Source organism: Xenia sp. Carnegie-2017, unplaced genomic scaffold, assembly GCF_021976095.1.
Source record: "Xenia sp. Carnegie-2017 unplaced genomic scaffold, XeniaSp_v1 HiC_scaffold_22, whole genome shotgun sequence".
Classification (NCBI taxonomy): Eukaryota; Metazoa; Cnidaria; class Anthozoa; order Malacalcyonacea; family Xeniidae; genus Xenia; species Xenia sp. Carnegie-2017.
The window spans coordinates 4483036-4505828 of NW_025813485.1; the positions used below are offsets into that span (position 1 = coordinate 4483036).

A 22793-nucleotide genomic window follows, 5' to 3' on the forward strand; every position below is an offset into this window, starting at 1 on the left:
AATTTTTCTTTTGAATTTTTACTTTATTGTGAGTACATGACCGACCATGTTGTTGGCTTATGAAAGTGCATTCAAATCATCAAGCGAAATTGAAAATTTTTAATCGCTCATTACTTCATTTGACAAATAAGCGATAAGATTTTTAAAATTGAAAATACTTAAAATATATTCATTAAAACTTTCATACTACTCTCACAACATGTAAGACAAAAATTGCAATTGAATGCTCAATAAAGATCTGGCTGCGAAACAGTGTGAAAAGGAACACTTAACGCATTACTGCCAGAAGAAAACTTACTCCGACAAATGAGTAAAAAAGGTGTAACAGCAGCACCCTCTCTGTGCATTTCGCCAAAACCCGTCAACAGAAGGCAGCTTTTCAGAAAGGTTCTTAACCTGTAGTTTATACACACAATCTTATCGTACTTTGTGACATATATTTAAATTCAATCTACAAGTAGCAAGGAAGACAAAACGTTTTGTCATGTATCCTTAAAAAATTCTTTGACTCGTTTTTCTTGTTTTTGGCAATAACAACATTCTTTGCCTCTGACCCATCATTGTACTTAGCTATACTTCATGCTCATGGGGCTTAAAGAGAGTAACGAGACTTTCATCAGAACATGAGATCACACGAGAACTGCATGGAAACACATGTTCTACGATTGGGACTTATGTACATTCGAGATATTAAGAGCTTTTTCTTGAAAATTATGTTACTTTATATTTTATTCAACGAATTGCAGACATTTAACATAATTTATTAATTACAAACAATACTATACGTACATAAAGTCAGCACCAGCGATAGTACATGACGACATTAGATATTAATTACGCGCTATAGCTTGAAGAGAAAAAACAACTTTTTTGTATATCACTATAGCCTTGGCTGTTTCGATTGCAATATTTAAAAGACGATAAAAACAAACCGCATTATTTTAAAGGGTGCACAACTCGTTTTTTCGAATTTCGTACAATAGTTCAGATAACCTTCAGTCACCACTGAAGCTGTCGCAAAATAATAAAATAGAAAACATGTTCCGTGCTAGCAACAAAACAGCAAATTAAGGAAAACTAAAGCAACCTTTTTCTTTATCACTACCAGTAGCTATAATTCTAATAAAACAACTAGACAAGTCGCTCTTGAATCGTTTCGCTCTTAAATCAATTCATAGAAATCTCGAGCTTGTAATCTAACTATTCATTAGAAACATGCCGGAAAGTTTGGAAAAAACAAGACAATGCGTGGGAAAATAAGCACGACGTGCGATATTTAAAATCCATCACATTTGTGCTCGCGTTTGTCACATATTGCTACAAACGATTCCTAATCACTAAAAACAATTTTAGAACATATACATACAGCTTCTAATAAACGTTTTAATCTTTTTTCAATATGCAAGCTTGTAAACGGAGTCTAAACCTTCTGGTTAATAGTTTTTCACTTCTTAATTGTCATTCTATGGATGTTTATAGAACAATATATTGACAGTCCTATCACTCTCAAATTCTATTTCACAAACTTTGACATATTTATTTACCAGGAAGCGTGGCTATCCAATATCTTAGGTTTATACTCAATGTATCGTTGAAAATCAGTCTTTTCCTCGTGTGTTCGTCTTTGATTTCTTGGTTTTGGTAGTCCTTCCTTCACAACAACAAAATAATGTGTGTATGCTTTCCTACCTTGACCATATCTGCCTCTGCCATGTCGAATTACACTTTTCTCAATAAATCCTCTACCCACATATGATTCAGCTAAAATAAACATATTCAAATTCATCAATGTTCAAAATTAAAAATAACCACATCCCTTCATAGTTCTTATATTCCTGACTACTACTTCCTAAGCCTGAGACGTGAGCAAATTTTATTTTGGCTATTTTGATAAGCGTTTTGGCTATAGCATTTAAAATTAAATTGAATTAACTTAAGTAGATAAATAGTGAATATACAATAGTTCTATCATTCAAACATTTAAAGTTTTCCAATGGATGACAAGTTTCTTTTTCAGCTAATACAAATCTATGGCTGCACAAAACATGAATAAAAAACTTTGAAAACTTACTTACCAACCCATAAACTGCTCATATCAGTAATTCCATGCTCTTTCTTTGCCTTTTCTTGGGTTTCGATGAGCACCTATGTATAAATGGAATTTCAGAGACTTATGAAAGAGTTAAACAACAAAAAATCAAAAGTATGTTGCATTGAACACAGAATGAAGTCATTGGTTACTTTCTTAATATATTCTCCAGCTTTTTTAGCAGAGAATTCCATTTGATCAATGGCTTGTGATAATGGAAGCAGACGAATCTAAATGAAATTAAAAAAAAATCCTTAGCATGGCAATACAATCTCTTAAAAAAAATTATGACTTTGACTTATTTTAACATACATTATATGATATCTACATCTAAATGGATTCATGAGAAAAAAACAACACTGAAATGGATGCAGGAGCATAACATGTTTTAATTTTACTCCAAGTAATATCAAGTTCTATCTCTGCTCACTTAATGTTTTCTAACTATCTCTCATCTAATATATAGCTCCTGTCAATATGTCCAATTCAATCATAGTTGCATATTACAATACTAAGTCATTTGGAATAAGGCATCTGTTTACTATAGGTAAGGGGCAATCCTTACATCCATTTTAATATTGAACTTACCAGAAATATCAACAATCAAAAGAGGAAATAGAATTTATGAATTTAACAGTGGATAATTTATTTTCTTTACTTCTAATATATGGTTTAGCATGTAAAACTTCAAATTTTAGAAGAGTATTTTACACACGTACATACTTGTTTTGCCAATAAGTTAAGTTTGCGTGGTCGAGCATCTATGTTGCGTTTTGAATTGTAAATCACCTATAAACAAATCTGGCTTCAGCAAGACTTCTACTTAATTTTAGTTTGTATACACAATACCAATTCGTTTTCCTTCAACACATTTTGATTAGCTTCTACAAATGTCTGTTTGGTTCTTGATACAGAAAAGCTGCTTGCAGGTCTTTGAGCAATAAAAGTGCAGCTATCCCAGGCAAAGAAAAACCTGAAACCATGTAGAAATATATAATTTATAAATTTTTGAAAATTGAACATTTTTACAGTTATCTTACAAACCGCATCATCCATATGACATGAGAGACATGAGTGATGATTGACAGACTGGTCAGTTATTGAATACTTTTTTGGCATACTTTAGTAAAACTGATAACTGCACACATTCTGAAATGCTAAAAGTTGCAAGTAAAATAGGAGATATATATGTCATAACACACCTTGATAATAAAAGTTTCTTGGTCATCACAGAGAGAGTTGTAATTTCCAAATCTTTGAGATAACACAATATGCAATGAGCCAATGCGCAATGCCTTCCTTGTGTCAGAACTACAAGTGTTCAAATTCAAAGAAATGTATCACTGACCAATCTAGATACAGGCCTATAGAGATGTCAATGCCACAAAGGCACGTCTTTGGCAGTTCTGACTTTTATAATTCTAAAATTTAAACCATCATCAGTCATCTTGAATTTGACCGAGAAGAGACCTGGAACGACGATTACGGCGAAGCGTGTGCGTTGCACGATATGCAAATTTTTATTCAATTTGCCATTTTTTATTTGATCGACTTTGATAGTAATAGAAATATAGATGTTGCTATCTCGATATAAATAATTTAATATCTTTCAAGTCTTTACATAAAATGCCACCACGGTTGGGATAAAGCGGAAAAGCGGAATAAAGATAAAACGCGGAACGGAAAAGGGGGTAAAACGCGTAAGGAATGGGGATAAAACGCGGAATAGGGGATTAAACACGAATTTGGGGAAAGTAATATAAAGAAAAGTTGCACAAAGACTATTTTATCATCATCGTTATCCACAATATCAAATGTTACCTTGATAAATACGTTTCGCGCTAACATTTTGTAAGACTGCTCTATAAAACAACTGAAATTACTTAGACCACCTCCACAAAACCTCAATGGTTTTAAGATTCACTTGTCCACTAGTTAATTTTCATCAATTTTGGAATCCCCATTCACTATATATAATAACACAAGGTGTGTATAGCCATCAGAATTTCTATCTAGTAATTATGATTATAAATATTAAAGTTGGGCCAGTCAGCCATTGCTATCTGCTGTTGATGACGTTTCAATAACAGCTGCTGACGCTTTTGCATCTTTCTCGTGTGAAAATTATAAAATAAAACAAGTTCACTTTCTCAAAGTCAAACGGCAAAAAACAAAATCTCCAAGACGCCAAGAGAAATATCTGGTAAAACTAACGAACTTTGAGGAAAGCTAGACCAAATTTTGATCAGAGGATGGAACATTTATGTAGAGTAACACATGTTTCTTTTTTTTTTGGCAAAATCTTTCGGGGAAGTTAATTCGACAGTGTGTTTTGAAATAATGCGATAATGAAATCAGTTGAATTACGCTGTCGTGACTTATGCGTGCTGTACTCAAACAAAGACTTTTCCACAGTAAACGATGCAAACTGATGTAAAACTTAGAGTACAATAGCTACTTCAAAAATAAACAGAGCATAATGAATATGATTTTGTATATTTTTAAACATATGTACACGTGTGACAAAAGGTATCACAAGTTCATATTTATAGAGATAACTAATACAATCACACACATTAACAGAAAACCGAGTTTTACAGTGGAAAAGGTTAACACAATGTCCATACCAAAGGATAGATCAGATTGTCGTTGTTGAATGAAACTTCTTCATCAATAAATACGTTAATTAGTGTAGTGGTATCAACAACTTCATTACATTAATGTTGATCGAATGGCTATACATACATTATATAGAAAATTAGCAGAAAATTATGATGTGGTGTGATATTTTACCGCTTCATTGTAAATTTTTTTTCTAATTTCGCGAGATGTTAATCGGTCGACCTCTGACTGGATATTTAATGGAACTGAGGCTACAGGTTCATTGCCTTCGTCACGATAGCGATGAAGAAAACTATGACACAATGCATCTTTGATCGCTATGCGCTCACTGGGGCTGAATGTAATCATTCTGTCTAGAAGATCTAATGCAACCTGTTCAGCATTTGGAAAGATTTGACAAAGAGGAACCTTACACTTATGGCCTAACGAACGAATATGACGTTTGATTGGTTCTTCCGTTATAGAGAGCAGATCTTCTGACGAAGGAGATCCAACTATCTTGATGATGCTACTCAATTCATCAAAATCATTTTTTCCTGTGATGAACTGGCGATTGGAAATCATTTCGGCAAGAATACAACCGACAGACCAAATGTCGACTGCTTTCGAAATAAATGATGTACCTAGCATAGTTTCTGGAGCTCGATAGCCCCTTGCCGAAGTATAAAAATATTTTTCACTTTGTGTCTGCGTCGGAGTGATAATAAGAGAAAGGCCAAAGTCACATATTTTAACAGAACAATCAGAATTCACGAGGATATTGGCTGGTCTAAGATCAAAATGTATAACATTTGCAGAATGGATGTACTTCAAACCCCGTAAAATTTGATAAAGAACCAAACGAACTTGCTCACCGGAAAGATGCCTTGACTTGAGCAATTTGTTTAAATCTGTTTCCATAAGTGGCAAAATAATATAAAGATCTTGAATATCTCTGAGCGTAGGGGCTGCAACTATGTCCAAAATATTCACAATATTTTCATGTTCAAAACAGGATAATATCATAATTTCTGTCAGCGCTTTTGATCCATTTGAACCGTTGAAAAACGGGCTAATTTTTTTGATAACAACTCGTCGTGAGCTACGATTGTCAAATGCTGAACATATCATACCAAAGGCGCCTTCATCAATGTATTGAAGACTTGTGAATCGTGGAGACACTAAACGACCATGAATACTACGAGGCTGACTACAAGCAGCGGCCATCGCATTAAAAAGAAAGACTTTACAACTTGCGTAATGGCATAGAGTCCAAATTCATTCGATCTAGAACCTGCCCGAATGAAGTATTTTCATAAATTTTCATAAAACCACTGAACCATGTACATTTTAAAGACGCATGAACAGAAACAGCTGGAGATGCATGGCTTGATGAAACTAGAAGAAACAAAAAAGTTATAAATTGAATGTCAAGTTTTGATAAGACGTTCTTGTCCTCGCGAAACGTTTTTCGACTCATAAGCGTAAAACTTTGTATTCATACACAAACAGAATAATTGCGTGTTTTTATAGCGTGACAAAGCATTCTGTGTTATTCTTGTCTCGTTGTCATGCAGACATTCAAAACAGAATGTTGGGAAAAACTTCCTTCTCTTTGCGCGATTTACATAGCTACAAATGATATTTTATCTAAAATAACTTTATCTTTCATGGAAAATTAAAAAATATAAAAGCCTACGTCTAAATACTCAAAATAAAGCTACAATTTCTCGCACATATAAAATGAAATAAAATACATTAAATGTTAATATAATATATTTTCATATATTGAAGAACTTGTATAGTATATAATGGTATTAAGGCTTCAAGAACTCTTTTTCAAGCACCAAAACAAAATCCCACATTAAATGTGTAAAAACATTAGAAATTTAAGTTATAAAAATTCATTTTAATGTATAATATAAGGCTAGACTTTGGTTTGAACTTATTATAGATTCAAACACACAAACAATTTCAATAACTGCGGGGATAAAACATTTTTCGAGAGAGAAAATTTGTTCACCTGAAGTGTAATCTCATCCGTGATATATTACTGTTCACAGTTGAAGTAGGCAAAACTAGTAAATTAAGGCTACAGTATTGCTTCTTCTCAATTTAGGCAGCAGGAACAATATCCTGACCAAGGAACCAGTAACTAAGAAAGAAAATTTGCTTATCGAGTGCGATGCATACATACAAAGCAACAATAAAAAACAGCTGTCGTGCACAATATTGAAGTTTAAGTTTAAGTTTAATGCACATGAGCTCAGAGTAAGTGTAAAACATTAATTAGTTAAGAATTGGTTTTAAAGTCAGACGGTCTTACCGTCACTTTTCCGTTCTTGGAAAAGGTCGAAAGTTATTTGATATGCCCTTTCGCTCACTACACAATTAAACTTATATTGACACTGCATTTATCAGTTAAACTATTGTCTTTGTTTTATTTTTCTCTGACGGTTCATTGCAGGAGACGATGCATTTTACATTAGGAATATCTGAATTTTAAAGTTATACAAAAATTTAGTAACGATCTTCTTTTCGGAGAAAACAGTGTTACAACCACGTTACAACAAAGTAACTGCAAATGAAAAACAAAAAAAGTGGTTTCATCATTTCTAGATAATCCTGTCGCATTCTATACTGAAATAGCTAATGATTAAAATACAAGATTTGATAAGAATTTGTGATTAAATTTTGTTTTATTTACTCATGTTGACACAAGTTTACGCAACATTTTTTATTCTACAGTCAAAACTTCAATGTCAAATTTCGTTGAGTGATTAGCAAATCAGACCTGATGTCATCAGATGGATCAAGAAATTCCATATTCATTATTTTATTCATGCATGGTAAAATTGTAACCACTATTAAGACTTCATGTAAAATAAATCTTGGGTGTAGTTAGGGGGGCAGTCTAATTTCAGATAAGGTGGTTTTTAGAGACCTTCAAAAATATATCATTATCATGGTCAAACAAGATTGATCTTAACTGTAGTTTGGACGAAGCAGGCTATGGCCAGACACAAGGTGTTTATTAGGGAAAGGAATCGAATCAAAAAAATTCTTTGATTAAGCCCCCTTCTATTTGAATGGATGCATTTGTTATAACATTTGCTTCAAAGGCAAGGATCACCTATTGCTAAGACACGAATATCAATGAACTGCTTAAATTAACAAAAGTAACAAACCCAAAACGGGAAACTTTAATTTGATAATAATACATATATGCAGTTATTTATAGTACAACATTGAAATATAAAAGTACAATTCACTCATCTTCACGATCCTTTTCACCATCTCGAAGTTTAGATTTTTGGGCAACATCTTCAACTTCACCATGTATTGTTTTATGGGCAGCAAGAAGATGCTTTCGTTGATTTTGTCGCACTGTAGTTAAATATTGGGAAAATTGCTTTAATCTTTTACACAAAATATGAACGAAGTATCATAAAAAATACCCTAATACGTTATGTTAGCATTGAAATACATAAGTATGTTATTACGTGCATTGTTTTGCGAAGGTACACTTTGTCATGTCAACAAGTTGCTATCATGTTGGAAACTAGCTACGTTGGCAAGATGCTACGTTGGCAAGTTGATAATTTGGCAATTTGCTGCGTTCGCAAGTTCTTACGTTGGCAAGATGCTACGTCGGCAAGGTTAGCATTTTGTTTTGATCCGAATAAAGTACTACGTATATTGAAGCGAAATGAAGTTGGGTTAATACAGCGTTCAAGTGAAGCAAATTGCACGATACAAAGCTATCATGTATACATAAATGACGAAAGTGACAATGTTCTGTTTAAATCTATTTACCTCTCTCTCGAACAGTTATCTTCAGAACTTCAGGTATTAGGAACGAGTGTACAAGTTCAGAAACTATTTCCTCAGACTGCAACCTCGTTTTACTGAAAAGAAAAAACAATTTTAATACAATTTTCAATTTTTTCGGCAAAGCACGAAACATATAAGAAATTTCAACCACTCATTGATAATTTCTGTTCAAGAACCTAAATCATATTAATCACAAAAAATATTTGGACAGACGTTTTCTCCATGGCATGAGCAATTTCGTTGATTTTTACAGCTTTCATTTGAATTTCACGTCGCGCCTAATTGTTGAACAAAAAAATATATGTTTTGATTTAGAATAAAGAACTACATAATCAATTAACCTTAAATATGACGTAATTATTCTCTCTTCGGTAAATCAAACAGCTCAATGTAAGTGGCATTTATACGTACGTCCATAGTAAATTTTAATGATGAAACTGTCAAACGCCCTAAAGCCTGATGGTCCTAATTTTTAGCAGATCTACTTATTAACTAGTGAGGTGTATTTTGTCGTAATTTGAAAATAGCAAATCAGCCATAAATAGCATGAAAAAAGCTACGTAGATTGCAGTAATTAAAACAGTTAATGACAAACTTACACACGTGAATTATAAATACTACAAATGAAAAAACAGATATCCAAAATTACAGATCTAAAACTTTTAATACGTCCATGGAAAATGATCTTTCCAGTCTTTATAAAAAAAGAAAGTTATTTACCTGTTCTTCTGCAGTTTTATGCACAGTTCCTATGATAATATCTTCAAGGTAAGTTGCAACTGTTTTCTGATGAACACGCACAACCTAGATGAAAAAAATCGTTTTTACAGCTCTGGCTACGGGTCTTTGCAGTGTTCAGAAGCAAAATAAAGGAATAAACTAAAGCAACACTAAAAATCTTAATTAATTGTCCAACGAGGTTTCCAAGATTCCTGTGAATTTTCACTTTGAATATCTACCTTTGGCAGATTTAACTTTTTTTATACTAATACCAGAAAAATCATTTTAAATTCTTCGGATATTACACACACTTTTTATTTGGTTATTTTAGTATATAGTACTGATAAAATTTATTCATGCACGTATGAAATTTATACAACTTTTAGAACGTTGCTATAGTAAGTAAACTTTATCATTCACGACAATCTGCTAATATTTACTGTAGTACCTGTTTGAACATTTCATCTTCTTCTCTACGTCGTCGTTCTTCCACTTGTCGTCTTCCACTTTCTTCTGCCTCTCTCATTCTTCTTTCTCTTTCAGCAAGCATGGCAAATGCCTGTATTCGTCGAGCTTCCTGACAAGAAATACACAACAACAATACATCAGAGTAGTATATCTGTAAATTAGTTACATTCCAAAAAAACTTGGAGTTGTTTCAGAGAGTTGCTATGCTGACGTTATCAATTATAAGCGGTGTAGTAGCATGTTCTCTACGTCATTTCAACAAGAAACATTAAGTGACAACTGTCTATAGACAAGAACTAACACGATATTATAAAAATGTAAAGAAATAATAAATATCCAGGTTTTCAAAACATTCAAATCAACACGTTGGACATGAACTTATCGTGTTTAATGACTTGTTTGACAGATAATAAAAAAATTGACCTCGTAAATTGTTCGTAAATTATCATCCTGATAATTTTAAAATCAATAAAAACTAATTTAATATAATCAACAATATAGCAACACTCTATTTTCTTCTATCATTATAATTTGTACCTGCAGTCTAATAAGCTCCTTGCTAAGAAAATCAAACATGTCTGCAACAGTTGAGCCCTCCATTTCTGACAATGCTTCGTTTGCAAGAGACTCCTGTAAAAATACAACAGAATATAGGTCTCATAAGGAAATACAAAAAATCAGGGATTTCAACATCACTGCAACGAAAATGAATCAATATACAAAGATTTTGTTAGCATCATACAACAATTAAATGTTTTTTCAATAGATTGATTAATGCTAGACGCCAATAGTACTGTAATGTCATTGATATATGTGATAGATCTGAGTAAATTATATGGCAAATGATTTTGATATCTTAAGGCATGCGCACGTATATCATAACTTCTACTAAGAACCATCTAAAAAATAAAATATTTCTCATATACACCGTCGTATATTTTCACAATACAATCTCCATGATGTTTGTCTTAGGTGAAATCTAGGTAAATCAGCTCACTTTATGGTTTTCAAGTCTTCTCATTCTTTGATCACTGAGTACACATTGACGTTCTTTTCGTCTTTCAACCTGACCTGCCAACTGCAAAGCGTGTGTGTTTTGTAATTCCTTAATCAGTTCAAGTCTTTTTTCCTTTCCTTCATACATCTAAAAGACGTTTTCGGTGACGTTTTAGGTGTTTTCGGTTCTAGAGCAGGGGTGGGCAACATACGGCCTGCGGGCCGGGTCCGGCCCTGAAGGGATTTTGACTGGCCCGCCGACTGTATCCGACCATTGAATATTGAATATTATTCATGTAATAATCCGGCCCACCAATAACTTCATTTTCCTAAATCTGGCCCGCCGACTGGAGAAGTTGCCCACCCCTGATCTAGAGCACTTTGATAACTTCAATAAAATGAAGTGCTGCAGTTACAATGTATATAAGCATCATACAAAAATCCTACAGAAGTCGTAGAAGCTTACCATATTCTGGATAGCTCTACCGCGTAATAATTTCTGAAGAAATATCACAGCCAGTTCTTCATCTTCTTCTACCTAAAGATTGTTGTCATAAGAAATTATTACATGATATCAATATAATAATAATTTCATTAAGATATGTGCGGTACTCAACGATATTAAAAGGACATTGAGATAATGAATGCAACAATAAAACAAGAAACATTGATCCATTGCAATGCATCACCTGAGATGGTACGTGCACAGATGGTGTCGGAGGTCTGGGGATAGGTTTTTCAACTTTCTCAAGAAATCGCAGGGGTTTTGTAGAAGCAGCAGATTTCTTCGAATGTTCAATAGCTTTCGCAACTTCATCCAGTTCTTGTTGTCTTCGCTGTCTACGTTTAACAAAGCCACCTTTATAAGCAGATTTTGGCTTCGGAGCAAACACTCTTGGACGGGTTACAAAGTCCGGTAAAGATGCCTCGAGTTCTAGTAATCCTTGATATGTAGACAAATAACTACTTTTTACAACATATTGCTCTGAGCCACGGTCAAGGAAAACTCCAACACGTGACATAGGAGCATAGGTTTGGGAATCATAGTTGGAATAATCCTTGATGACATCACGCCTTTCAAGTTTTCCTTCAACCTGTTTACGTTTTTCGGTGACTTTTCGAACAGCTACAGTAAATAAATTGATATTAATGACCAACATACGTGAAAATAAAACAAGTTTTATTTTTCTGATCAGTTTACAGGAATCTATTTCTGTTTATAACACAATTCTAAATAGTCTTAGTCACACAGCCCGCGTATATTGTATCCTGTAGAGAGAACCAACAAAAATAACTTGCCCTGTAGTGTATTTTCATAAATGAGTTTAGTGAACATTAAATGAATTTTCTTGTAAGCCATTACCTTTGATATGTTCAGCTTCTAATTTTCGAAACTTTTCATCGTTAGCCAGCTGTTTTTCTGACCTAATCATACAATTAATGCAAAAATGATGGAAGAAATAAATTTGGACTTTCATTGGAGTAAGTATGCCGTTGGATCAAAACTGATCGAGTCTAAAATTATGATTTTAACAGCAAATAAAAAAATTACCATAGCTTGTTTAGACGCGTGCTTGTCATTTCAGCATGTTTGTTTTCACGTTGTTGTAAGATCTGTTCCAAGACCTTCAGCCTAGCTTCTTGTAATCTATGTAAAAAAAAACATGAATTAAGATAGTATTCATATTAAAGTTAAACATATAATATATCTGAATTGTTTCGTCGTTTCATATGAATGTTTGAATGAGTTTTATACTGTATCATTTTGTAATGAGATGAATTTATAAACAGCTTTAAATGAATTTTTCTTGAATTAGAAACTAAACGTACTTTTCAATTTCACTTTCGCGAAAAGCCCATTCTTTTCTCTCTTGCTCATCCATCATTTTTCTTCTTTTTTCCAAACTTTCCCAATCATTCAAAGCAGGAAGAGATGCTTCCCTAAATAAACCAAATTCTCAAAATTCTCTCACAATGATACAAAATGCTCTTAATGCTGAAAAAATGAAGTGCAGCTTACCAAGCCCTTTTGGCCCTAGCACGTTCTATCATCTCTACTTCAGCAAGACCAGCAGGTAAACCATGACCTAACAAACACAACATTGAAGCAATGAATAAACAACAAAAAAGGCCATCGTAGCCCACAAAACCTACACAGTCCAGTTCATCTAATAAGTAAACTGCCTCTACATATAAACTATGTTCACTGTTTTGCCTCTACCTGTTTAACCATGTTCAAAAATACATAGTCCAAACCAAGTTTTCATACACACACAGTTATTAATTTCTAATCTTAATTAAAACTGAACAATTTGTATAACAATTTGAGACACATATTTTTTTGAAAATTTAAACATTCAAAAATAATGGTCAAATCTCAGAATGTAGTGATGCGCATGTGGTTTATTCCATTGACACCCTTGCAACAAATTTAGTCTGGCATATATTCAATAACATCAAATTTTACAGGCTCTTAAATGTAAACTTTTAGGTATACCCACCATATAACAGAGACGAGAGTGTAAGTAGCTCAGGTTGTGAACCTGGCCTTATGACATACTCAGGTGTATAGGGATCAGTTTGCGCTTCACTATCTCTGTAATCAGTTTGAACTTCAACAGTGCGAGTCAATGAAGTTGGTAAACATTCCTCGTCTTCTTGATGAGAAATGCCGGTAGCAGCCAAAGCTTCACTGGGGATGAAATATGTAACACATTTTGAATTAAAAATACTCTGCTAAAAGAACTTCCTTACTATACATAGTTAATGATTCAAGATTCAAATATAGTTAATGTAGTGTAGTAAAAACATACAGTAATAGCAACTACCTACATTATAAACTTTAGATAACTAATAAGTATAATATAAAGCGATGTTGAATGTTTGGTATTTTAAACTTGTAATGAGAACATACTTTTTCACATAGAAGTAGCTTTAATAGTTAGCTAAGATGTCGTTAACCTACTTTGTTGTCTGCAAAATTGCATCAGCAGGAACTGGCTGTAAAAACGGAATAATTGGCCTAGATACAATTTAAAGAAATTACTTGTTAGCTGTGCAGTAATAAACACATGCTACCTCTACAAATCTATGTAATGAAACTTATTGAACAATATAAGGATTTTATTTTAGCCAATTTACATCAATAGCAAAATTGACAAATTAAACCTAAGATGTTTTTAAGATGGAACATTTATTAGAAATCCAGCAGACCTTCTAAAAAACTTGTATCTATCAGCTCCACCAACATCAGTTACTGGGTAATTCTTTGGTGGAACTTGAACTGATGGATCATAATTAAATCTTCAACAAAAATGATATTTATGATTAATGTGGAAATTTGAAGATTTCAGTTAGATGATATAGGCATAATGTGTACTTCTTGTATCTGTTTATAGCATCTCTAGCTTGTTGTGAGTATCCTCTCCACTGTCTGGGAATGAAGTTTGGTACAGGGTCTGTACCATCAAGCTGTATTTGATAACATGGATAGTTACGAACATCACTAAACATTGTCTTGAAAATTGGAACCCGCTTCTGCAAAAAACATTGTTTTCATTTCAAAGATGGTTTTTGCATCATTTTACAGTAAGCAGTTTGATATAATAATCTTCTACAATCTAAGAAAAAAAAATGCAAAATAAAGTAAAAACAACTGGCCATTTCTAAATCTTCATATTCAATTTCAAAATCATAGCAGTTGGGTCATACATTTCATGCTATTCTATTTCACCAATACTTACGATTCTGCTTGCATCGGTATGTGCTTTAAACGTTGCCCTGGCATGATCTCTATCACTTGATAGTGTGTACAAGGGATCTAAAATTAATAAAAATATATACAAGATCAGTTTGATAGTGATAACTTTAACTACAAAACTTAATTTCTAGCAGTAGAACTTTGAAACTAGATTATCACATCAGCCCAAAGGTGCACAACCCAATTAACAAGCAGCTTTCATAATAATTTGAAATTACAGTAATCTACTCTTTAGGTTCTATGATACGAGTAATAAGCCCTATGTCCCACGAGGTTTGTAGTAAGGGTAATCGGCATATACTAAAGTTTTGATTTCAAAAGCTCCGTCAGTGGTCTGCTTTACAAAATTCTACATATAAATACTAAAATACAATCTGTCATTGTCAACATACCGTACAGAAAGTCATAGTTTCTCGTGGGTTGCAGTTGAGTATTTGTAACTGTGTCTGTCGAAGTCATTTTTTTACAGATAATCTAAAGACGATAATCAAAATACAAATTTTAACAGGAATGTTGAAAGATGCTTGAAAATTTAAGAAAAAGTCTATAATGGCGTGTGTTACCAAGGCTACAGAACGTGTACCGACTGCGGACGTATAGTCCCGAGAAGCAGCCGATCAAAGGCGTCTTCCCTAATCCCGTAAAGGCGTCTTGTTGCCAGACAACCACTGTGTATATTTTAGACAATGAGTAGAGATTTGTTTTGTAGAGTGGTTTCCTAAAGTGCAGAATAGAAGCATTAACTGAATAGAGTATTAAAAATAGAATTCCCAAATGGCTTGGAAAATGTCTTTTATTGGTGAACTTAAGGCAACAGGTCATGGTGAAGTTTGGGATCACATTTCTGATTGCAACAAATTTCAACAGTTCGGATGGAGGTGCACAACAAACGAAACGGCTTATACAACTGGTACTCTCATTGGAAATTGGAATGAACAGAGATATGATATTCACAGGATGTTTCAACCACAACCCATTCCTTCATCGGTATGTTCAATAACTGTCGTCGCGCTCGTTTTAATTCATGCTACTTTGCATAATATCTAGAGATGTGTAAGGTTATAGAAAATGTTACAAAAGCAGATTCAAACCTTTAGTCCAGACAAATGATGCACCTCTCCCAGCTCCTAGCAAGTGAGGTCATAGTCCCCAGATTTAATCAAAATATATACACTTTGTCGTTGTATACGCTGATTGTCAATCAACATTTGCTAATTAACTTTTTAATAAGTAAATTGTTTATTCCCTATGTTAAATATTCAAATATTTTAGAGCTAGACTATTTTCAAATTTCTTTGACTTACTTTAGTTCAGTCACTACTTTGAAACAACATACAATGCCGTACATGATAAACAAGATGTAAAGAAGATCCCATCTTCTTTGAGGAACATTAATGGTAATTTCATCATTCATATAAAATCATGTAATGAGATATTATAATGGATTAAGAAAAAGTACCAATATTTTCACTTAACATAAATTTGCTTTGTTCATAATTATCACGCACAAACTCTTTTTGATCATACAGGTCGTGAACCAACTGCATATCCTGGACATCAGCCAGAGCTAGATTCTTCTATGCTAAAACTCCACTACAACTCATTCACAACAACATCACGAGAAGCGTATAAACATCCAAATAACTCACTAAAGAGAGCATTGCATTGCTAAATTTTATATAGAATTAATCAGATTTATTGTTAATGAATTTATATAAATAGAAATAATCAATTTTGGTAAAATATGGGACTTCCAAGGATACATTGCATGTGCATGTCATGAAGAAAGCATGCATTAATCATTACTTTATCCCAGGTACTCAATATAGGCTTGGTCCAATGCCTTATTATGGTCGCTATAAATACACACTTGACAGTTGTAAAAAATCAAGAAGTCAGTACATGAAATAACATATTTACAAGTATTTTTTAATGTAATTAGTAATAGCAAATTGTTCACAACTCTGTTAGAAAGTGTTACCAACATTTTTCCGTGCGCCAAGGGCGGTGGAACATTGATAATTGGGGGGGGGGCTATATTCATATAAAATAACCGTAAACACAATTGATTTCAATAGAAACTGATAAAGTAAAACATGCATATATGAATAATAGCCCCCCCCCAATTATCGATGTTCCGCCGCCCTTGCCATGCGCTACAAATCAAACGAGGGTAACATTCGTTTGAGAATTGAAATCACTGATGTACATCGCACGGGAAGACCAATAAGTTTAAGAAGTTTAAGACAACCTTGTTCTATACCTATGTGACATAGCTGACATTATTTTTATCAAATATTATATAAAGAAAATAGATTTTGTCTTCTTTTAATGTTTTCGTGTGTTGTCGAACAAGCATAAATATAATCATTATTCAAGACGGAACTAACCTGCACAAAATTATTAGGTACCAGACATCTGACGTAAATGTTTCAAGACAGAGTGGACGTTGTCGCGTTGTGGTATTCAATTTAATAACTGAATAATATGGTTGTTTACGGCTCGATTAATGAAAAATTCATTTGGTTTATTATTATACTCTGCAATCGTAGCAAGAAATATAAATAATGAAATATGCATGATATGTGGATAGACTAAGGATATGGATGGGATGCCAAAAACATATACCAATTGTAGAGTCAGATAAATCATCTGCGCATGCGCGCAGTCTGCTTGAGCATGCGCAGTCGACTTGACCAAATGCCCAAGCTCATAGTCATGGCAACGACCAACTGCATCTACTAGCACCGATTTTGAAGTAAGTAGTTAGCATGCTCAGTTACAATTTAATAGACAAATCATCTGCGCATGCGCAGTCTACTCGATTAATTGTTCATAGTCATGGCAACGACCAACTGGATGTATTAGTAACGATTATTGAGTAAATAGGTCCTCAGTCACAAATTTTCAGATAAATCATCTGCGCATGTGCAGTGTGCTTAATCATGCGCAGTCGACTTGACCAGCTCCCCAAGTTCATGGTCATGGCGACGACCAACTGCTTCCACCAGCACCAATTTTGAAGTAAATAGCATGTTTAGTAACAATTCAATAGAGAAATCATCTGCACATGCGCTTGAGCATGCGCAGTCCACTCGACTAATGGTTCATAGTCATGGCAACAACTAACGATATGTACTTGCACTACATTTGTGGCAATTAACTCACTTAGTCGCAAATTATTAAAGAAATCATCTGGGCATGCGCAGTAACGATGCCAATCATCCCACAACTTTGGTAAGCCTTTGAATTTATATATATATATATAAAGTAAAAACTGTATGTAGTAGATGTCAACTAGCGGTGGAAGCTGGGTGCGATTAGGTATGCAGTGGCTTAGGGGCCCAGACTTCGGTCGCGACCGCACTCTCCCTCTGTACCCCAAGTAAAGTATATTGCAGGTGACCTCGGGGTCTGATGGGCGGAAGCTTGCTACGTATTGGCATCCCCAAGTAGGATAGCGTGGAGGAGCCGAAATCTCCTACCGAAACGTTAACATGCGGCGTTGTAGTGCCTTGCGCTTAAGAGGGTATCGTGAAGCATGGACCGAAAACGAGGGTTTTTTGCTTTCGAATTTCATCTTTTTGTTTATTTTACAAGGGTTCTTCTCATAAAATAAATAAACCTAGCAATCTTTCAATTAAACTTCTTTTGACACTGTGCTTTTTTCTGACACTTAAGTAAACCTTAAACATGTTTTATACAATTTTATATCTTTATGATTTAACTCTCTCATTCACTGCTTCTCATATATCACGAGCAAACCATCCATGGGCTTCATGGCGTACAGGACTATCTGGTTCCCTTGATTAACATGCGACGCTCTAGTGCTCAACTATCTCGGGGTATCGGGAGGCATACATGGAACGAAAATTGGATTTTTTGTTCTTAAAATTTGTCTTTTTTTTACAAGAATTCTTCTCATAAATGAAACTAGAACATCCAAGGATACTCCAAAGGTTCAAACAATTTTGGCCTTTTTGACTTATAATTTAAACCAACTCTAAGCATGTTTATTCGCTTTCTACTTGTTATCTTTTACAATGTAACTTTTTCATAATTCTCTCGTGATGAACGAGAGCCTTGTTATACAATATAATTCTCGCATCATGAACGAAAGCATGAGTAATGTACGGGGCCCCTAAAGCGCGTGGCCCGTGGGCGTACGCCCCTTCTGCCATGTGGTTAATCCGGACCTGGATGAGGAAGTTGTTTACAACATATTTATCAAGTACCTCCTCCTCTCATAGCAAAATAACGTAACATCACTAATCATACTAATATTGGAGATAGCTTCCACATTATTCCACCTTTGTCTATCCACATATCATGTTTCATATTTCATTATAAATTATAAATTGCATTAAATGTTATAATGAATTATCATTTTATAATAATTATTATTTTATAATAAAACTGGTAAAACACAAATTTAACAAAACGCAATATTTGGATGATGATTTCGTTTGGATCGCAAGTACAGTTCACTTTTTCTTTGCTCAGTAATTTTGTTCTTTTTCAACTAAGGTTAATCATGAACATGTTTTATCAACAGTATTTGCAATCCAACCAAACACTTTGGATGTGCATAAAAGAGTTGCCACAACTTAACTCTTATGTTCACTTGTTCTCCGTTTTCATTCTTTCCATTTCAAGTAGATTTATCAAGCAATTTGTTAACTGAAAGTGCAGCTGTTGACACCTTTTTAAAAACAAAATTATATTAAGATCTCTGACCACGAAGCTGCTATTGAAGAGATATGACAATCAACGACAGATTACATTAAATAAATGATAAATTTCCACCTATATGTGTAAAGATCCAAGTGATCTAATGAAGTGATGAATGTTTCCATCCAAACGAGGTTCGTGCTGGTGTCAGACATTATCACAAAATCATCCGGGCGAAGTGTTTCTTGGAAAGCACGACACATGTCTTTAAAGTCAACAAATTGACTGGATTTCTAAAATGATATCATGGGACACCCTCGGTATACGGACCGCGGTCTTACGTAGACTTAACACTTATTGAATGATTTCATCACCTGCTTTTCAAGCATTTCTTTGACATCATTGTGTTGTCTCTGATACAGAAAATCCTTTTTCATCTGAAATCCGTAGACAAAAATATCTGTGCAGTTGCAAAATAGTTTATTTCTTTGTTTAGGACATTGATCGAGTTCATAATGATGTGAATTGTCATAATCACATACAATTGTTATATTTGTGTGTTGCAGACAATACGATTAAGATTCCATGTTTCAAAAGTGAGCGAAAAGTTTATGTAATTATCCAATCCTTCATTTTACCTGCAACGTTGCCTCTTTCTCCATGACCTGTTGCAATCTAAACGTTTCTGTTGCTTCGTGAATGTTCTATGTGAGAGCAACATTATCAGATTTTGAGTCACATTATTGGGACGCTGAGAAGCACCGATGAACACGGCGATAAATACAACAAAACTAAAATTCTACATTGTCCATTGGACATTTTACCATGATGATGATCCCAATAAACAAATTCGTGAAGATAAAATGGCCAAGAACAATAAATGAAATAGTAAACCATTGACTGTAGGGACGTATGTCTAAACCCTTTTGAATATCAGTCCAACCATCGACCTAGAAAACTTAAAAATCTAATAAAAAACTTTTATAGTTGAAAAACGTAAGCGTAAATGCGTAAGACATACCGTTACGTATGTAAATAAAGAGAGCATTGCAGCACTCAAGCTGGACCAGTTTTCATTTTTCACTCCAGTTTTTTCATCATGACCAAACATATAGTATCTATTTGATTGTTTTAAGACAGTATAATATCAAGTAAAATTTAATCTTAAAAGTGACAAAGTTTACAACAATCAAATTTTGATATTAATCATATAGGATGAATTATTTGTAACTTATATCGACCTTTTTCCATTGTTATCCATAAAACATTCAATATAAAATATTTTATTATGACACCAATGCACTACTTCTAGCATTGAAATATATATTTTGCTATGAAATAAACATAAACTTTGTAAAAACACATCATGCAGAGACAAATAAAAAGTCAGTTCCCAGTCCCTTACCACTTACCCAACCACAGCAAAGAAAGCCATTGACATGGAAAGAAGAACAACTACATTCAACACGGAATGACGTAATGTCTCGATTAATGCGATCACCAAGACCTGCAAACCTTGTATGAACGATATTGTACGCAGTGTCCTTGCAGCTGAAAATACATGATATTTTATTTTTAATTTACCACTTTCACTCAGTGTAGTGCCCATGTGTATCTATAACGTCATCGGTAAGTGAACAGCGACCCTTAGGTAGGTCAACAATTTATTCAGTGTATGATGCCTCTGTACCTCTAAGTAATCGTAATGGTTTAAGGATGTTGTCTCCAACATCAATGGAATCCATGACAGCTTGGATGTACGATATGAAGAGAATGAGAAAATCAAATCGGTTGTAACTGCTTTTCCAATATCCTGTCGGCTCAGAATACAGTTTGAGAATAAACTCAACTGTGTATATCGATAAAAACAGCTCATCGATGATTTGAAGTTCTTTCTTGTAGGTATTTTTCAAAAAGTCCATTGTTTCCAAGCCAATGACCAACGCATTGAACATTATGACACCCATGATTGCTGCATTAAACATCCGTGACTATGAAGAAAAATCCAACCACAATCTTTTGACAGAAGCATTATCTGCAGATCGTCCGGGTTAGTGCAGTCCAAAAGGACTGTTAGTGTTAGTTTTGATACGTTTGACAAACTTAATTGTAATCATCTTCCACGTAATTTTCTATTAAGTAATGCACTCCTCACTTTATTAAAGATGACTGCCGCTTAAGACAAGCATGAAAAGTCCTTTTAAGGACAGACAGGACTGCACCAGCCGACTAAACGATCAACAATATAAATATCTAACGATACTCATGGATTCAAACCATTCACTTTATAGGCATTATCCTTAACTGTTATTCAATGTTAGGTTTCAAAGGAACACCCAAACACTTTTAAATTAATAATGTGTTAAATATTTTCTTTGGTGTCAAGGCTCAAGGCCTGAACTCAGAAAGCTTTGTTACGGAACACTGACATTATATGAGGTTACACGATGCTGCAAAATGTTGCATGATTTATACAAGATTTGACTTGACGTTGCAGGATTTCAACTGATAAAACGGAATAATGTTGAACATCGAATATACATGTATAGATATTTGAACACAAGTTTTAATTAATGATGTTCAGTACAACATGTTACATGTTGCTTGTTACGAGCTAAATCATACATCATATTTTTAATGTTATGTGATGTTAAACATGCTTCGTACTCTTAATGCAAGCAAATTACTGTCATGATCTTAAGACATTGGCATACTTTATTGAACGTCATAACTGATTTTTGTATAGTTTTCTTTAACTTATTTAGATGCCTAAGACAAAATTCAAAAACATAAAAAAAATACATGACTGCCTTTACGAAGCAGACGTAGAGTACAAACACAAAATCGAGGTTCACTTGCAGATCAATTTTCTGTAGCTTGATTCGCTGGTTTTTTGTTTTTCAATGTCCGAAAATGAGCAAGAAATCGAGATTATATTACCGATGTAAAAATCAAAATTTAAAAACAGCACAAATCATTTATAAACACTTACATTAGTCAGTACGATAACATATTTGTTAAAATCCGCATCAAAGCGTCTCTTCCTGTTAGAATGAAAAGCTGATTTAAGAAACAACAATTCGTTGAAGGCCCAAAAATACAAAAACTAACTATTTGTTGATAAACTGTATATTGTTGACAGGCTTTGCGCATATATTTTACTATTTGAACTTTTACTTCTATTTGCTGATTTACAGGTGTTTTTCCCACATAGTTTTTTGTATCTCCCATTTTCATTTAAAAAATAACTTTATTTTATGGTAGTTGTCGACAAACCTTTTTTCTCGGCTTTCAAGCTTGATAATCGCCATGGAAATGATTTAATTGACAGATAATTTTTCTCAGAATAAATCCTCCGTTTTCAAACATGAAAACGATTGAAATTAGATGTTTGTGAAATGCCTGAGACAAAAATTGAAAAATTGGTTCGATGTTTATAGCAGTGAGCAGAGCATTCCCAGTGAGCGTTTCTGATTGGACAAAAATGTGTCCATTGAATAAATTATTAATATTTAAACTAAATGGCTCATTAGATGTATTTGATATATATATAAAACTACAAGTCACGTGTGATCTGGCTGTTTCTTTGTTTATTGAAACAACTTGATTAAATAAGAAGAACTACTTAGTTATCTTCTATATGACTTAAATAAA

General features: G+C 33.7%; 5 protein-coding genes across 5 annotated transcripts; 1 reads left to right on the forward strand and 4 right to left on the reverse strand.

The window, feature by feature from the left end:
- Positions 1 to 1363: 1363 nt before the first annotated feature.
- On the reverse strand, positions 1364 to 3543 carry LOC124445333 (39S ribosomal protein L22, mitochondrial-like). The gene is made up of 6 exons (XM_046996054.1): positions 3292 to 3543; positions 2939 to 3062; positions 2813 to 2878; positions 2242 to 2319; positions 2076 to 2145; positions 1364 to 1761 (listed from the first exon to the last, which is right to left on the reverse strand). Exons 1-6 carry the CDS (start codon positions 3315 to 3317, stop codon positions 1541 to 1543), a joined length of 585 nt encoding a protein of 194 aa, XP_046852010.1. The 5' UTR covers positions 3318 to 3543; the 3' UTR covers positions 1364 to 1540.
- Positions 3544 to 4566: 1023 nt separating this feature from the next.
- LOC124446145 (mitogen-activated protein kinase 1-like) lies at positions 4567 to 7217 on the reverse strand. The gene is made up of 2 exons (XM_046996963.1): positions 6714 to 7217; positions 4567 to 6088 (listed from the first exon to the last, which is right to left on the reverse strand). Exon 2 carries the CDS (start codon positions 5915 to 5917, stop codon positions 4859 to 4861), a length of 1059 nt encoding a protein of 352 aa, XP_046852919.1. The 5' UTR covers positions 5918 to 6088; positions 6714 to 7217; the 3' UTR covers positions 4567 to 4858.
- Positions 7218 to 7860: 643 nt separating this feature from the next.
- LOC124446144 (cilia- and flagella-associated protein 91-like) lies at positions 7861 to 15088 on the reverse strand. Its single transcript, XM_046996962.1, has 20 exons — positions 15032 to 15088; positions 14861 to 14942; positions 14452 to 14528; positions 14088 to 14245; positions 13922 to 14011; positions 13674 to 13730; positions 13210 to 13400; positions 12729 to 12795; positions 12539 to 12649; positions 12261 to 12356; positions 12072 to 12133; positions 11398 to 11834; positions 11175 to 11246; positions 10710 to 10856; positions 10250 to 10342; positions 9693 to 9821; positions 9245 to 9328; positions 8738 to 8802; positions 8507 to 8598; positions 7861 to 8077 (listed from the first exon to the last, which is right to left on the reverse strand). The coding sequence occupies exons 2-20, from the start codon at positions 14925 to 14927 to the stop codon at positions 7959 to 7961; spliced, it is 2214 nt and encodes a 737-aa protein (XP_046852918.1). The 5' UTR covers positions 14928 to 14942; positions 15032 to 15088; the 3' UTR covers positions 7861 to 7958.
- Positions 15089 to 15120: 32 nt separating this feature from the next.
- LOC124446146 (UPF0686 protein C11orf1 homolog) lies at positions 15121 to 16784 on the forward strand. Its single transcript, XM_046996964.1, has 3 exons — positions 15121 to 15455; positions 15778 to 15865; positions 15998 to 16784. The coding sequence occupies exons 1-3, from the start codon at positions 15243 to 15245 to the stop codon at positions 16138 to 16140; spliced, it is 444 nt and encodes a 147-aa protein (XP_046852920.1). The 5' UTR covers positions 15121 to 15242; the 3' UTR covers positions 16141 to 16784.
- A 2304-nt stretch (positions 16785 to 19088) lies between these two features.
- LOC124447076 (cation channel sperm-associated protein 3-like) lies at positions 19089 to 22450 on the reverse strand. The gene is made up of 10 exons (XM_046997977.1): positions 22416 to 22450; positions 22132 to 22183; positions 20830 to 21130; positions 20552 to 20690; positions 20161 to 20257; positions 19964 to 20089; positions 19778 to 19843; positions 19514 to 19576; positions 19275 to 19432; positions 19089 to 19170 (listed from the first exon to the last, which is right to left on the reverse strand). The coding sequence occupies exons 1-10, from the start codon at positions 22448 to 22450 to the stop codon at positions 19089 to 19091; spliced, it is 1119 nt and encodes a 372-aa protein (XP_046853933.1).
- Between the last annotated feature and the right edge of the window lie 343 nt (positions 22451 to 22793).